Source organism: Procambarus clarkii, chromosome 93 (assembly GCF_040958095.1).
Source record: "Procambarus clarkii isolate CNS0578487 chromosome 93, FALCON_Pclarkii_2.0, whole genome shotgun sequence".
Taxonomy (NCBI): Eukaryota; Metazoa; Arthropoda; class Malacostraca; order Decapoda; family Cambaridae; genus Procambarus; species Procambarus clarkii.
In genome coordinates, this window is record NC_091242.1 from 5,232,849 (window position 1) to 5,245,151 (window position 12,303).

General features: G+C 39.4%; 1 protein-coding gene across 1 annotated transcript; it reads left to right on the top strand.

The window, feature by feature from the left end:
• Nucleotides 1-56: 56 nt before the first annotated feature.
• LOC123746910 (uncharacterized) lies at nt 57-9,414 on the top strand. The gene is made up of 3 exons (XM_045728812.2): nt 57-488; nt 2,277-3,845; nt 4,103-9,414. Exons 2-3 carry the CDS (start codon nt 3,255-3,257, stop codon nt 8,357-8,359), a joined length of 4,848 nt encoding a protein of 1,615 aa, XP_045584768.2. The 5' UTR covers nt 57-488; nt 2,277-3,254; the 3' UTR covers nt 8,360-9,414.
• Nucleotides 9,415-12,303: the final 2,889 nt, after the last annotated feature.

Here is a 12,303-nt window from a genome sequence, read left to right on the forward strand (position 1 = left end):
GACCCAAACCGTAAGGTGTGATTATAGGGTGTGGGTAACCGGCAACTAAGGTAGGTACGTGAGTCGGGTAGTGTTATCAAGTCCCTAGAAACGTTCAGGGTGCCGGGGCAGCAGCTCATCCTGTTGTACCACCTGCGTCGCCCACATATCAACGGTTGATGTCTACAACAACTGCCAGCATCCACAACCCACCTGTGTACACGAGTGCGTCTGATGAGACGTTGTTAATTCATACAGGTGTGTGATGTCTGAAGAAACATCCACATCTAAGTCCCAGGGCGTTGATACGATGCAGAAAGACTACTACTCATTACGTGCTACATAGCCTTTCCGGCTTGGTGCCTTCTTTTGATAATTACTTACTACTGATTACTATGGAGCAATAAGGTATTGTTTTGGACGAACTGGTCGAGCTGTTTATTAGAAGAGACCCGCATCATCTTCATAGAAAAGTACCCCGATGTAAGGAATTCTATAATCTCAAGAAGGTAAGGCAGAGAACTTTAATTATGGTTAACAATCTCTATGTATCCGGTAACGTCCGCAGTTAATAAAAATAGAGCTTGTGCCTCGCAGGCGTGGTATCCGTGCCGCTGCTATTGTTAAGTTGGGGGAGGAGGAATTCATTCCTTCGTTTAGTTTAGTTCATTTATTATGCACCCCATACCCATCTTGTGGGCGGTAGTGGAAAGGGTTACAGAGGCACATAATGGGCTCAGGGACTGAACCCCACAATTCATTTAGCTAAGCAAGTTACAGTCTTGATGAGCTAGTTACAAAATTCAGTATAAGTCGCCATATCAATGGGTTCGAGATCGACTTCAAGTACAGTTTGCATATTAAGCAACTGACATATGTGGAGAGCTAGTGTCACAATTGATAGGTTTATCCTGTACACCGCCCCCCATCCAGTGGGCAGCGGTGGATAGGTGACAATCAAATGAACAAATCCACAAGCGCCGTGACGAGGATTCGAATCTGCGTCAGGGAGCATCCCAGACACTGCCATGCTCCCGGACGCAGGTTCGAATCCTCGTCACGGCCTTTGTGGATTTGTTCATTTGATGCATCACGTTAGTGTGATCTCTGTGTGTGAGGTTACAATCACTTAGTTACTACCTACAGTTAGCAAACTGGGGATCCTGCAACCTAACCTATATTTTCCGCGTACAGTCAGGTTCCTTCTTGACTCAGTCAGAATGGTGGGTTCGAATCCCACGCTGGACAGAAGTAGTTGGATGCGTGGAAATATCACCTGATGCCCCTGTCCACCTAGCAGTAAATAGATACTGAGGAGTTAGTCAGATTTTTGTGAGGTTGCATCCTGGAGAGGGAGGGGGGGGGGGGAGGACGTCGATATAAGCCTAACGTATACTCTATGTATAAAGTGACTGCCTGTCCCCCGACACATTAAATTATTATTTAACCCTTGGGCAGCGATCTATGGATTTGGAAAATGGAGAAATGGCCCTTCCCGCTTATGCACTAAAAAATTAAAACAATGCAAAAAATAATTTGTATGCAAAATGTACGAAACACGAAAATATGTGAATATTTATCTCACTGGGCTCAGTAAGGCTGCGTCTGGCATTTGTCAACGCCTGGGGCTTGCCCAGTTGGGTGGGTGTGGAGTAAGACTAGTAACTGCATCTCACCATAGATGTAAAGTGCCTTGTATAGTAACTGTTGTGAGCCTCTTGTTGAATCACTTGTGATATAAAAACATTATTGATAAATGCAATATACACGTAAATTGTGACGACGACCACATTCCCCTAGTAACATTCATGACCATAGCCTCTTTCGTAACTGAAATGATAGCAGGATTTTAAACTCCATTACATCCACATAGACCTATTATATCCATATTTGCATCACACATGTAAAAGCCGGACAATAATTGTTTTAAATAGTCATATGACGATAATCGCATACCATTAAGGATCATCAATAGACGATAATCGCCACCTAAGGGCTAAATTATTATTATAACTTGTAGAACGTTGTGGATCAGCTCCTGAACCCAGTTTGTGAGTGTAACCTTCTGTTAGTTTAGATAAACTAATTAAAACTAAATACACTGTTGATGTAGATGTTAACACAGCCTTAAACAGGTCATCCATGCTGTAACTTGCTGTTATTGGTTGAGGACATTAGTAGGGAAGGCCATTATTTGTGACAATTTATTAATACTCATTGAAGTAAATCCATTGTGTAAATTAATTATATTATACATAAATGTGATTTCCTCTAATACATTCTTTTTTACCATATAGGTGGCAGATGACGTTTACAAGAATACTGCTGCAGAAATTTCCAAGGAACAATACTGACAACTTCAGACATAATCACTAAAATAGCCATATGCACAGCTGCTGGACGGAAGTGTACATGTGTGACAGAGTACCTTGAAATCAAATCAATGATAAGGTGGCAGAGTCAATAACTAGGATTCAAGGACACGATTAAAAGGCACTTAAGGCACTTAAGATAAAAAGTGCTCTGTTAAGTGATCCATTATGAAGCTGGCAGTTATCTTGATTAGTGCTTTATCAACATGAGACTTTTGGTTATCTTTAGATGACCGAAACTGTTCCTAAAACAGTGTGCTGTTTTAGGAACGCAACAAAGATACACCTTGCAATGAACAACTATTCATATGTGGCGTAGGGTGTGGTTGTATTTACATTCAAGAAATTTTAGGTGATTAAATACAGATCTTGCCTTTAGACAATATATCTATTACTCTGGGTGCTAACTGGAGCCTCGCGGTGCATGTGTGGAGCATTATTATTATTATTATTAATATTATTATGAATTATTACTATAATATGAATTATTATTACCTTGAGACGATCACATTCCTCCTATAGATCAGTCGTTTGATAATTATTTAATTTCACTAGAGTCGATACCTGTAATAAATTTCGTATTAAAGACCAGTTTGTATATATATATATATATAGAAAAAGACAGTATGAATACATAGAACTGTCATACGAGAAATATATGGTTACATTGTACAAGCCAATAATATAAATTAAAAACTTTTGGGTGAAGAATAATAATATATATATGTCAAATTATGGCATATGTGAAGAGCTGTGGCTTGTGTAAAGTGTTGATTAAGGAATCTTAATAGACAATAGTGATTGTAATCGGTGTTAAGGAGTGTATTGTGCAGTAAGGATTATAATGAATGAAGATCAAATATTATGTAAAAGACAATTGTGTACCTGAAATATCACAGCATAATGGGGAAATTACTCAGTAGCTTAAGATCGTCTAGGGAACACACTAAACAAACCACTAGACCATCATCCACACCTGCTGCCCAGTCATCCACACCTGGTCAGTCAATACCTGCTGTTCAGGCATCTACGCCTGATGCTCAGTCATCTACACATGATGTTCATATATTAACTTCAACCTTTCCTTCGTCCACACTTCTTGAGTCATCTACATCTGTTGAACAGTCCACACTTACTCATGCCTTTGTGGACCCCAAGCCTTGCAAAGCAGGAGACGCTCAAGCGCTGCCCACAACAAGTTCTACAGTAGGCTATCCCGGGCAGCGTGCCTCCGATCCAAAGATAACCACCACTTTAAAATCATCAGTAACACATTCTGGGGGCAGTGAAGCTGGCAACAACCTCAATACCTCCAATATTTCGGCCCCCACTTCAGTCTCGGCAGCTGGGAGTACGTCGTCAGCGCCAGTTACCGGTGGGGACCCCTGCCTTCTTCACCCCAGCGGCAGCACCTTGACAACAGATGATGAGAACGTGCTCAAATACTTCGTCATGCTGCGGCGAACAGGACCAGCGGCTACTACTGTGGCCAAGGTAAGTTGGTTTAAGGTTCATTTATGATTGCTTCACTCATTGTGTATATTTCCATTATTTTTATGTATATTTTATATGTATAATCCATATTATATGTATTTGTGCATATTTTATATAATACATATACGTTCATAAATATATATACGTCCATAGTCATGTTAGTACGAGATGAACATTTGTGGTCATGTATTGTACAGAATCTTGCAGTAACCTTTAGGTTTCTCGTAATACTAATTTTGATCTTTATTTTTAATCAGGTGTGCCGTAGGCTATATGGCGGTGGGCAACTGAGTGTGAAAGATTTCTGCACAAATAATTTAGGTTTTACCAACACACAGTACAACAAGATCTTCACCCGTCATGAGCGTGAGTCTTTTGAGGATATAGACTGGGAGCAGTTAGATATAACCTGTGTATACAAACTTTTACAGCGAGTGTGTGGTTTGGCGCCTCCTTCTGATGCCATGTGGACTAATCCAGAGCCTCATCACGTAGAGTGTTTGGAACACATCCTTTTCACTATCAAAGGAGAAAGAAATTTCCTTGCGCATGAAGCTGTTGTTTTAACAGACGAAGGACTTCAAACTCGATCACAGAAACTGGAATCACTTTTAGAAAAAGCACTTGAGAAAGCTAGTTGTATTACTGGAGAGGATTATACTCAGGACATTAATGAAATGAAGGCAACTATTGATGATATTCGAAAGTCAAAGACCAAACTTTTTCTTCAGAACTATCAACGGGAACTACAAGAATTTCTGCACGAACTTGTCAATAAGGTAACTATAAATTCTCAGACTGAGCTCCGCCACACTTACCAAAAATTATGGGAATCAGAGTGTGTTTGGTGGCACTATGGCCAAGGCTTCCAGAGCCCACAGCTGGAAAAAATCTTTACTGACACAACTGTAATAACTAAAAACAACATTGTGGTGCCAGTTATGCAAATCTTAGACTACAAGTTACCTGACGGTTCCCTCCCAAGACTGGTGGTTCTTGAAGGTATCGCTGGAATGGGAAAAAGCCAAATCTGCAAGTATATGCTCAAGTGCTGGGCTTCCAAGGTTAGTACCATGAACAGTTGTGTAAAGTTTGACATTATAATTTTTATCCAGTGTCACTCAGTGAGTTCAAGTTCCTTGAGTGAATTCCTAAGAGAAGAGTTATTAAAAGACACCTGTAAGGGGCTAAGGCATGAAGACGTAATCCGTACCCTGAGAGAATGTTACATATTATTTATCATAGATGGTATTGATGAAGCTGGGAAGCATGCAAAATGTTTAATAAAAGAAGTTGGTGCTAAATTTCCTGAGAGTCGTGTAGTGGTATCATGCAGACCAGAGTACACTGGAGAAGCTAAAAGATTAATTTCACCAAGTGGAAATAGCTTCACTGTACTCTATGTGAAAGGCTTCAGCAAAACTCAACAAAAGGCATACATTAACAAGGTACTGATTGTGATGGAGGACAACATCACCAAACGTAAAGAAATGGTCCAAATGTTCTTAAATCATTTGGATGCAATGGAGCATGAGATATACTCATTACTAAGTTTGCCCCTCACCATGATGTTGCTGACGCTGTTGTGGCTGCAGGACAATACCACGTTCACAGGTGTTGTCACAATCACCCACATTCTTCAGCAGTCAGTAGAAATGAGCATCAAACGGCTCGTCCACCGCACAAATCAGAAATCAAATGAAATAAGACACGTCATGTTAATTGAACGTGCATGTCGACGATGGCTTCTTTGTCTGGCTAGAGTGGCATGGGAATCACTTACTCTTAACACTCAAAGCCTTGACTCTAACAATTACACATGGATTTCAGACCTTCTAGCAGAAGCTGAGCAACACGATATAGATCCCATTGATGCTTTGTCTTCGTTTTTAGTCTGTAGGACTCCTGAAGATTCATTGTTTATGAGACACATTTGGGAGTTCCCCCATAAAGCTTATCAGGAATATCTCTCTGGCTTACATTTAAATGAGGATGGCATTAAAAGTCAATGTAGTTATTCTCGTTCATCGTATTCTAGAGGGGATTGGCAGCCGTATGATGAAATTTCCTCTGGATATTTCAGATCTGTATCGCGAGGAAAGAGAACCAGAGCAGGAGGAGGTTGCTGCCTTACAACCATAAGCATTATATGTGCACCGTTATGTTGCATTATCAGCTCTTGTTCTTCATTATCACAAAAGATACCAAAACCAATGGGTGGTCAAACAAGTTCCGCGTATATCGAAAATACAATACTTTGGTCGATTAACTCTGATGAAGAACAAAGGGTTCCAAGAACATCTGCAATAAGCAGTCCCCCGACAGGATTAAGCTTACGTATAAAGATGAGAAGATCTATTGATGGAAGTAGAGATACGCGAAGATCTAGTGAGATAAGTAGAGAGATGCAAAGATCTAGTGATGGAAGTAGAGATACGCGAAGATCTAGTGAGATAAGTAGAGAGATGCGAAGATCTAGTGATGGAAGTGAAGAACCATACGCATTTTTTGAAATCTTGGACGACACGAGTTTTGATACAACTACTCACAACCAAGCATTACTTTTCTCAATGGCCATTGAGGTTTCTAAACAAAATTGTAACGAGGAAAAAATAGCATCGATTTTGGAACAAATTAACAAAAATTCTATGTTCAACACTTTGGTTGGTTGGTCAAACATCATAAGGGAATGCGCTGGAAATGAAATCGTATGTCGTCTGATTGAACCTTATCTCCAGAAACATAGAACCATACAGCTATCTGGGTATGAGATATATCAGACCCTTCCTGCAATTCAGTACCTAATGCAGACAACAGGATTTATACCAGAATCACTTGCTATATCACTCGGTGAAGACGATGTCTTCCCAGATGTTTTCCCATCTCTCGTAGCCTCTTTGGGAACGTTGTCAGTGTATACAAACATTAATTGCTTCCTGCATCATTGTTTGGACTTGTTTTACTGTTTAATTAAACAAGAAACTCTGGACTATGTAAACATCACCGTGCATGGCAACAGGTTTAGCGAATTGAGTGGCTTTGCTCGCTTACTGCAGTATCTTCGCGTACAAAATTCAAAATTAAACTTGAACTTAACAGTGAATGATACACAAAGTGCAGAAAATATTGCACAATGTTTTGCCAATACTATCGTGCCCAGGGACACTGAGCTGCTTCTATTTTTTACTTGTTTCACACCAATGATGCACCACCCTTTGTGTCAGATCTTCATGGCTTTTCCCTGGCAGAAACCCTTGTCTGTCGCCTTCTCCCACACTGATCTTTGTAGTAATGCACCTCATCGACTAAAACTTATTTCGCGAGCTCTAATGGATGCCCAGGTGAAAATTACTCATGCTTCCCTAGAGATGGACGCAGATGCCAAGTCATCAGCTGCTATGTACAAGGAGCTGGTTTATATTTTAGCTGGGGAGGCTTCTTTTGATGCTGCTGGGAAGGCTTCTCTTGATAATGATGGTAAGGGTCCTCCTAAAAATGCTGGGAAGGTTCCTCTTGATGCTGCTGGGAAGGTTCCTCTTGATGCTGCTGGGAAGATTCCTCTTGATGCTGCTGGGAAGGTTCCTCTTGATGCTGCTGGGAAGGTTCCTCTTGATGCTGCTGGGAAGATTCCTCTTGATGCTGCTGGGAAGATTCCTCTTGATGCTGCTGGGAAGGTTCCTCTTGATGCTGCAGGGAAGGTTCCTCTTGATGCTGCAGGGAAGGTTGCTCTTGATGCTGCTGGGAAGATTCCTCTTGATGCTGCTGGGAAGGTTCCTCTTGATGCTGCTGGGAAGATTCCTCTTGATGCTGCTGGGAAGATTCCTCTTGATGCTGCTGGGAAGATTCCTCTTGATGCTGCTGGGAAGGTTCCTCTTGATGCTGCTGGGAAGATTCCTCTTGATGCTGCTGGGAAGATTCCTCTTGATGCTGCTGGGAAGGTTCCTCTTGATGCTGCAGGGAAGGTTCCCCTTGATGCTGCAGGGAAGGTTGCTCTTGATGCTGCTGGGAAGATTCCTCTTGATGCTGCTGGGAAGGTTCCTCTTGATGCTGCAGGGAAGGTTCCTCTTGATGCTGCAGGGAAGGTTGCTCTTGATGCTGCAGGGAAGGTTCCTCTTGATGCTGCAGGGAAGGTTGCTCTTGATGCTGCTGGGAAGGTTCCTCTTGATGCTGCTGGGAAGATTCCTCTTGATGCTGCTGGGAAGATTCCTCTTGATGCTGCTGGGAAGGTTCCTCTTGATGCTGCAGGGAAGGTTCCTCTTGATGCTGCTGGGAAGATTCCTCTTGATGCTGCTGGGAAGGTTCCTCTTGATGCTGCAGGGAAGGTTCCTCTTGATGCTGCTGGGAAGGTTCCTCTTGATGCTGCTGGGAAGGTTGCTCTTGATGCTGCAGGGAAGGTTGCTCTTGATGCTGCAGGGAAGGTTCCTCTTAATCTTAACATTCATGAAGGAAAATGTGGAGATCATGTCACCTTCATCTTACAAGGAACCAAATGTGGCCTGGACCAGATGAAATAACAGCAACAAAAAGTTTAATCTTTGTTAAACATACATGAGTAGCAATGACAAATGCAGACGTAAAAATGTTAAATAGTTCGAGTTGATTCCAAATGACAGGAATTCCAAGGAAGACCAGAAGTATTAAATAGGTTTAATCTATTTTCATTGCTATAAATTTCAAGAAAGACTCAAACTTCTGGGAAGAAATTCATATATTCTATCAGAAACATTAAGGGGGTATTCAGATTTTTTACGTGAATTGAATCCATACCAGTTGACAGAAGCTAAGCTGGATAGTTAGCCTATGTTAAAGGAATACATAAAGATGAAATTCACATTCATCTCTTAATTTATGCCAGCTCTGACAAAATTACAAAATTGATTACAGAAACAAACTATTTTCTTGACCAGCATTAAAAAATGCTGAAAGAAATATTGGTAATTATAAAAGTATTCCTAGTACTGTAGTTGTTAAAAGGTAATTACCTGAAGACCACCATTTCCAGTGACCTCTATGGGGACAGGAAGCTAGCGGCTTGTCAAAGGTTAGCCGGCCCCAGCCCCTATTGTTTCTGAGGATTTACTCCGACTTTATTTTGAACTGATGTCTTATTTTTTTTATTTTTACTCAACTTTAATTAAAAAGCCCTTATGCTGTCGGATTTATTGCAATATTGATTGCTAAACTGATACTGTGTTCCACTTTCTTTTCCATAGCTTAAATATTTACTTTTGTATACCGTTAACTGCATTTGCCACTTCTCTGCCCGCTATATATGACAACTCTGCTATTCAACTACAGTGTCACAATACAGTTCAGTATTTCTCCTCCAGTACTGTGTGCTTCAGCTTTCCACATCAGCCTCATGCAGAAAATGCATGGGGATGCAACCGCTACATTTCTGGCTTTCCGTTACAATTAACCATTATTTACATATGGTCATCAGTTACCCAAATGTATAACTTATTTCCTTCATCTTTTACCATTGTTTATTTGCCATACTTACTATATTTTAATGATAATAAATTTATGAGCCAATTCTACCCCCCTGCCTTTTATTTGAGCCCAGAGAGTGTTAAAGACCTTACTAAAGTAATGAAAAATAAAATTATCATAATCTTTATTATCTACTGCAATCATCTACAGCTATCTTCTACTGCTACCATCTACTGATGCAGATATACTTTCGTAAGATAAGACCGCTCTCTGGTGAAGTCATCCAATGAGTCTTTTTTTTTAATTACGCTTTTAAATGTGGTGAACTTATTAATTTGTGTTTGCTTTCAATTATCGCTTAAATCAGCTGAACTTTCAATCGATGTTGAAGTGCGAGGTAACCAAACTGGGGGGGGGGGGGGAGGGGGTAGAAATAGCCTAAGTTACTCTATTCTTTGAGATGTATTTTCTTGTCTCAATAAACATACTTGAACTTGAATAGGGTTATGGGTCTGCCCTTTAGAATTGGAATTATGTTGGAAACCCTCCTCCATGCTTTTTAATTTTGTTCATTTATTATGCACCTCATACCTATCCCGTAGGTGGTGGTGGAAAAGGTTACAGAGGCGCATAATGGTGGGTTCAGGAACTGAACCCCTTAGCTCATATAGGTAAGCAAGCAACAATCTCAGGAACTGAACCTCAAAATTCATCTGGCTAAGCTAGTTACTGTCTTGACAACCTAGTTACATAATGTATATATGAACAGTGAGAGCCACAACGCTATTTTTTCTTTTTTTTTAGTCATTTTATTAAGACATTATAAAAAGTTAATAATATGAGTAGTGAAAAAGCTCATCCAAAATGTATTTGGTTTACAACATTTGTATGTTTTTTTTAACTTTGTTAATACCTTCAAATTATTATATTTAAGTGTAGTATTTAACTTTTATAAACACAATATACGAAGGTCAATGTTATTTCCGCGACATTTACGCTGCGAAAATTAGTACATTTTTAGAAAATATTCAAAGACAGTAACTAGTAACTAATAACATCTTACAACTAAACTATTATTATTATTAAATCAATTTATTCGTAAAAAGTAATTACTATTTTTTTTATTAACAAGCTTAGGTATACACAACAATGTACTGCTACCCTCTTCTATATGAAAGATTACACAGTGTAGATAAAAAAAACTAGCTATAAGTTCATCTAATATCTCCATCTCACATGATGGTTAATCATAAATGGAATCAGGAGAGAAAATACCTACCACAATACCAAAAAAATATTTTACAAAATAATCACATCATGAATTTCATACTACTGTACACGTTTTCTGCAACGCGCTTCATCACTACTTAAAAGAAAACGGTGCGTGTCCGGCCATCACCTGCGGCGCGTCCACGGAATGTTTATCTTCTACTCATTGGTCTCCGACATGTACTTGAAGGAGGATATTCCCATTTTACTTGTGGTTCCAGCGAAAGGATCACAATCCCGGTAAGTGTTCAGCTATTAGAGACGTGTGTAATGTGTTGTAGCTGTAGGAGTGAGCTAATTGTATGTGCCCTTCCGTTAATGGGAGCACGAGTTGTGATCAGGCATCTGCAGTGCATTATTAACATTAAAGGAATAATATAGTATTTCTAGTTTGCAAGAGTAACTTCATTCGCCAATTGGTGTTCTAGCAGCTGAATTCTAGCCCAGCCGTTACGGAGAATATATTTTATTTCTTGAGAACACTGATCAGTATTATGACAGCAGAGGTTAGGTTAGAGGAGTACACTAAAGACTCGGCATCAAAAGTCACTCTTCGGTGGTCATATCTTGTTGTCAGAAGTTGGAATGTGCAGTTCAAGGTCCTGTTTTTATATTAAAATTCAGGGGAAACAGTAGTTTTAGTTCACTATGCTTCCTCTTCCTGTCCCGTGAGGAGTTGCCTAAGCAGGTTACGGCACTGATGAAATAGTTTATCTGAATTTAGCTGAGGGTCGCGATATGTAGTGGCATCAACGGGGACAAGAAGCCGGCGGCTTGTGTCAGGCCCCCCTTCCCTCCCTCATTGTTCCTGAGATTTTTTGTTACGTGTCTATTTAGCGTTACTGCTGGCTTATTCTAGTTGCTTGATATAAGCCAGTGTATATGGTCATAGTGAAGCCCACACTCATCTTCTACACTTAAGAAAGCTATATTTTTTCTGTGGGCTCAAGTTCCCTAGCTATTCCACTTTTAAGAATATATTATATAGGCAAAGCATAGACATTATGTTTAAAGGCCAACAAACAAGCTCACATAAAACAATAAATTAATGAGATGATTTGAGAAGGGAAAGGATGTCAAACCCTTTAGCATTTGCAAGTCATAGATCTTCACAAACTTCACCACGGTGTCTTATCCTTTATATATACATGTCTTATCCTTTATATATACATTATGCATATACATTTCTGCTAGTTCATGAAGGCCTCAGTTACAACAAGTTTCTGATAAATTACAATGAGATATGTTTGTTTCAGAACAATTTATACTGAAGGCCTCAAAAGACCATAATAGCACCAGGTGAAGATTTTATTCATATTGCAGTGAATAAGTACAGTTGTGCAGTACAATATTGCACAACTGATACTTTGATTTTAAAAGGTGATGATAACGTAGCACCTTGTAGTTGCATTCCTATAGTCTATCACGGTTCAAATTATGCAGGAAGACCAAGTTTTACACTATATTTAGCTTTACACTACAAATGTAGTCTTAAATATTTAAATACAAAAATCATGTAACTATGGTTTGAATATCTATATATTCACCTATAAAGATAATGCATGCAGCAGCCTAATATTTATTTCATATTGGATATATATATTCTGATTTGTATTTAATAAGTTTACAATTTATTACATTACTATTTATTGATAATGTATTGCAATTTATAGTTTTAAACGTACCAAAAGACTTTATAATTATAGTGTGCGCTTCGAAATACTTATAAATCAACCTGATAAAATGTTCAAATTAG

Coding starts and splice junctions, on each gene's coding strand:
- LOC123746910 (XM_045728812.2), top strand. CDS start 3,255: ATGGGGAAATTACTCAGTAGCTTAAGATCGTCTAGGGAACACACTAAA. Junction 3,846..4,102: donor CGGCTACTACTGTGGCCAAG/GTAAGTTGGTTT, acceptor ATTTTTAATCAG/GTGTGCCGTAGGCTATATGG.